At 39.2% G+C, this 5,171-nt stretch overlaps 1 protein-coding gene across 1 annotated transcript in view; it reads left to right on the forward strand.

Moving 5' to 3' along the window:
• Positions 1-5,171, forward strand: part of TTC6 (tetratricopeptide repeat domain 6) — a 285,618-nt gene that overhangs the window by 265,051 nt on the left and 15,396 nt on the right. Inside the window, exon 28 of the mRNA XM_007938570.2 lies at positions 769-939. Coding sequence (XP_007936761.2) covers positions 769-939 — 171 coding nt within the window. The remainder of the gene's footprint in view (positions 1-768; positions 940-5,171) is intronic.

A 5,171-nucleotide genomic window follows, 5' to 3' on the forward strand; every position in this document is an offset into this window, starting at 1 on the left:
GAGGGTCGACGAAAGAGGGGGAGGCCTTCAGGGAGATGGATTGATACAGTGGCTGCGATGATGGGCTCGAGTATAGCATGGATTGTGGGGCTGGCGCGGGATCAGGCAGTGTTTCGTTCTGCTGTGCATGGGGTCGCTATGAGTCGGAAACGACTCGACGGCACTTAACAACAACAACAACAACAGTACAAAATGAATGTAAAACATAGAATAATGCTGTAGGTGTGAAAGAACTAAAGAATCATATATATCTCTAGATTCTTCCTATAGTGAAATGGCAAATAAAAATCTCAAGTTTTAATACAGTGTTAGGAAATCTTCCTCTTTTCTTCTAGAAATTGGATTATGTGTTTTGTTTCAGTAGATTTGGGTAGGTACTGTAATATTTGAGATGAAAAAAAGAACTGAAATATAATTGCTACTACATACGACAAATTAGCTTGCTAAGCATTCAATTTAATTTCTTCTCTAGCTTAAAATAGCTTAACAGACAAGCTATTGTTTTCCCCTTGTGTCTATTTATTGAAAAGGAACTGAGTAAAGTACTAAGATTATTTGTCTTATTGCAACCAAATCAACAAAATGTTGACATAAAACAAACTTTATACAGAGTCCTTCCTCAAAATATTTGCTCTAATGGCATTGTACTTGCACTATAAAATTACTGTTTTCCCACAAGGTAGATTTCGTAATGATCATTTTTGCAGACATGAAATCAAAGATAAGTACTATTCCCAGATGCTAAAGACTCACACTATTATATTGCAGATCAATACTACAGCAGAATTCTTAACAAATCGTGGTGTGATTCATGAGTTCATGGGTCAACAACAGAATGCAATGAAAGACTATCAAGCAGCAATTTCTCTAAACCCCAAGTACTCACTGGCTTACTTTAATGCAGGAAATATCTACTTTCACCACAGGCAATTTTCCCAGGTAACGTGAGTTTTCCTTAACATTTTCTTTTTGATGCGAAATGCCTTCTTTGTTATGTGTATAGTTTCAAGATACAGTGCTTATATCTCAATAGACTAATTGTTCATCTGCTCTTCTGTTTTTTTTTTTTTTTTTAAAGTATTATTCTCTTTCACGGGAATGTTTATCATTATTAGTTAAATGTTAGCACTTTTATACATTTATTCTACTCATTATCATCAACTTTTCAACTTTTGTCCAATGAACATTCTTTTGGACTTCCCCAGTGCCATCCATTGTTGCTAACTTTCCAGCATGGTATCCTTTCTTTTCCCTTACTTAGCTAAATCTTAGACTTTCTTTGAGACCCTCCTTTATAATGTGATTATCTCAATTTCTGCCTTTTCTAAATATCACATGAACCCTGACCTGAGAGTTAGAAGACCTGCATTTAATCTGGTCTTATGTGAACCTAATGGTTGTTGTTGTTGTTTTGTGCCGTCGAGTCGGCCCCGACTCATAGTGACCCCTCCTTGGGTTGCCGAGGCAGTATCACTATGGAAGTAGATTGCCCAACCTTCCTTCCGAGGAGTGGCTGGTGGATTTGAACCCCCAGCCTTCTGGTTAGCAGTCAAGTGCCTTAGGCACTATGTAGTGGGTAAGACATTTGGCTGCTAACCATAAGGTCAGCAGTTAACCCACCAGCTACTCTGCGGAAGGAAGATGGGACAATCTACTTCTGTAAAGATTTACAGCCTGGAAAACCCAGTGGGGGTCACTGTGAGTCAGAATTGACTCGATGGCAGTGAGTCATGGTTTTTGATTAATGAGAATAAAGAAGCCTGGGTTTTAATTCTGCTTTTATATGACTCCTTAACCTATTTGGACCTCAATTCATAATGTTTGAAATAAAAGTGTTGGATTATTAATGATATTTTCTATTTTTAAAATTTATTTTATTTGAATTGGTAGTACAGTCACATGATGTAAATTCTTAACTTTGTAATTGTTGCCATTTTTTAAAATAACTTTTTATGGTGCTTCAAGCGAAAGTTTATAAATTGTTTTTCAATTCAACAATTCATACACATTTTCTTTTGTGACATTGATTGCAGTCCCCACTATGTAATAGCACTCTTCCCACTTCCTCTTTATATTTTCTGGTTCCATTTGTCCTTCTTTTTCATCCATTTCTGCCTTCTGAGCTTTATCCCTGGGCAAATGCTGTCCTTTTGAATTTGTATTGTTGATTGTTCTAAGGAGTGAATCTCCCTGTGTTACTGTCCACTTTGTAGGTCTGTCTGTTGCTTGGCTGAGAGTTGAGCCTCAGGGATGAGTTCAGTTCCAGGCTTGAAGGGTGACTAAGGAACCAGTCTTGGGGGTTCTACTGGTCCTTATCAGACCAGTAAGCCTAGTCTTTTTTTTTTTTTAATGATTATAAGTTTTGTTCTACATTTTTCTCCCTTTCTGTCCAGGATCTCCTATTGTGATCCCTTTCGGAGAATAGTTAGTAATGGTAGCTAGACACCATCTATTTCTTCTGGTCTCAGGGTTGTAGACACTGGGGTTTGTGTGGTCACTTAGTCCTTTGTTTCTTTGCCTCTTTGATTTTCTTCACTCTTCTTTGCTCTGGAGGGGAGAAACCAATAGTTGCACCTTAGATGGCTTCTCACAAGCTCAGTATTTCTTTCTCTAAAGATAAATAAAGAATATGATTTTTATAACAATAAAGAAATATTGTGATTTGGTTGAAAGTTTACAGAACAAACTGGTTTTCCATTCAACAATTCATGCACCTTTTGTTTTGTGACATTCATCACAATCCCCACGATATAACTCTTCCCACTTCCTCCCTGTGTTTACCATTTCCCTTCATTCTTCTTTCCTGCCCCTTCCTGCCCTCTTAGCTTTATCCCTGGGCAAATGCCATCTTTTTGGTCTCAGATGGTTGACTATTCTAATGAGTGCGTTCCTCCCTGGTGTTATTGTTCACTTATAGGCCTGTCTATCTTTGGCTGAAAGTTGAGCCACAAGGATGAGCTCAGTTCCAGGCCTGAAAGGTGTCTAAGGGCCATACTCTTGGGGGTTCAGTATCCATCAGCCTGGTGTTTTCTTATGATTTTGAGTTTTGTTCCACATTTTTCTCCCACTCTATCTAGGACCTACTATAGTGATCCCTTTCAGAGTGGTTAACAGTGGTAGCCAGGCACTATGTAGTGCTTCTAGTCTCAGGGTGATGGAGGCTGGAATGTTATGTAGTCCATTAGTTCTTTGGACTAATTGTTTCCTTGCATCTTTGATTTTCTTCACTCTTCTTTGCTCCAGACAGGGAGAGACCAATAGTTGCACCTTAGATAGCCACTCACAAGCTTTTAAGACCCCAGTTGCTACTAACCAAAGTAGGATGTAGAACATTGTCTTTGTGGAGTATAGTATACCAGTTGACCTTAGTGTCCCCCAAGACTGTGGTCCTGAGCGCCTGCGGTGTAGTAAATTACTTAGTGTGGCTTTTCTACCCATAAGTCTTTGTAAGCTCCAAGGTGGGAATTGCTATTAGCAACTGAGGAGATCCTGATTGCTAACGTCGCCCACCTGGAGTATTTCTGTTGGGAGTGGCACAGAACAATGTTCTGGCAGGTTCTCACTCTCTCTCAGTTGCTTAGAGTTCTGATGCTATGATTGGCTAGTTTGGCCACTCTGCCAGGCTCAAAAGGAGGCCTCCTAGAGGCAGAACTCTCTCTGACTGCTGGTTGAAGAAGACGTGCTGCTGAAAGAGACATGCGCTCCTGAGACACACATTGCTGGGAAAGAGACGCAAGAAACGTGCATTGCTGAGTGAGACACTGAGGGACCAGCACTTCTGGGAAAGAGATTGTGAGAGACTGTTGGGTGAGGGACGGTGGGCTGGGAGGGAGACTGAGCATTTTTCCTGAACTTGAATTGTAGCCTGTGGTGCTTCCCTAATAAACCCCGTAATCTGTGAGCTCTGTGTGTCCACTGCAGTGAATTATCAAACCAAGGAGAGAGGTGGTGGGTGCTTTGGGAAGAACGGTTGGAGAAATGGCTGGAGGGAGGCAGCATGTCTGGCCTTGCAGGAATAGGCCTTGGGTTACTGCTGGTAATCCTATCTTCCTCTTGTAGGGTTGGTTAGAGGAGATGGGAAGATGTGGCCTCCTTGCCCTTTTTGCAGCGCCCATGCCCAGAGACTGTTTCCCTCAAGGTGTTTGGTTATGGCTAAAAATTTTCATAACTTTGCCCCTTGTATAGTCTACTATATTCATGGATATATTTGCAGCAGATATAGATACATATGTAGAAATATCCTCTGTAAAACATATATATGTGGCTATAATTCATTTGCTTTCCCACATGTGTTCAGCTTGTCTGTCTATCTATGTGTCCACTAGTAGATTATTGTTACTATGTTATGGCAGGATTGTGTATATAATAGTATTTATTTTTGTTGCCTTTAACTTTTGCACTCCTCCCAGTCCCTCTTTTTGCTTTGATCATTTTGTGCTGACACCCCTTTTTATTGTAAATTGCCTTTCCTTTCACCCAATTTAATATGTTAGTGATTTACTCATATATGTTCACTCTTTTTTTTTTTCTACTTTCCTTCAATATATCTTATTCTCTGTCTACTTTTTTGAGTCAGTTTATTTATTGTCACTCTTTCATTTTTAAGTGTAGTGCCTAAGGCACTTGACTGCTAACCAGAAGCTTGGCAGAGGTTCAAAGCCACCAGCCACTCCTCAGAAGTAGAGTTGGGCAATCTACTTCTGTAGTGATACCACCTTGGAAACCCAAGGAGCAGTCACTATGAGTTGGGTCTGACTCAACAGCACATAACAACAACAAAAACAAGTTATTAAAGCTTGCCTTTTTTTGCAAATACAGTCATACATTGCTTAATGTCCAAGTTACATTCTGTGAAAAAGGACGTTATATGATTTGGAGATTCTGTCAACCAGTCCCAGGTTATGAACAAGTTCCATGCTTGATTCTGTTTTCAAGTTAAATTTGTATGTAATTTGGAATAATAATTGTATGTAATTTGGAATAACAGTTCTTATCTACCATAGATTAGTCAATAGTTTGAGCAGAAAGCATATAATGTACTTTTCTGTGCATAAAAAAATAAATAAACATTCCTAGATACACTAAAACATCTTTAACATAATAATAAAGTAATAACAATAATAATGTTTTGGTCCACATCACGAAGTAGCACCTCTTTGTTATTATGAACC

Source organism: Orycteropus afer, unplaced genomic scaffold (genome assembly GCF_000298275.1).
Source record: "Orycteropus afer afer isolate SDZICR_OR568_19922 unplaced genomic scaffold, OryAfe1.0 scaffold00051, whole genome shotgun sequence".
NCBI lineage: Eukaryota > Metazoa > Chordata > Mammalia > Tubulidentata > Orycteropodidae > Orycteropus > Orycteropus afer.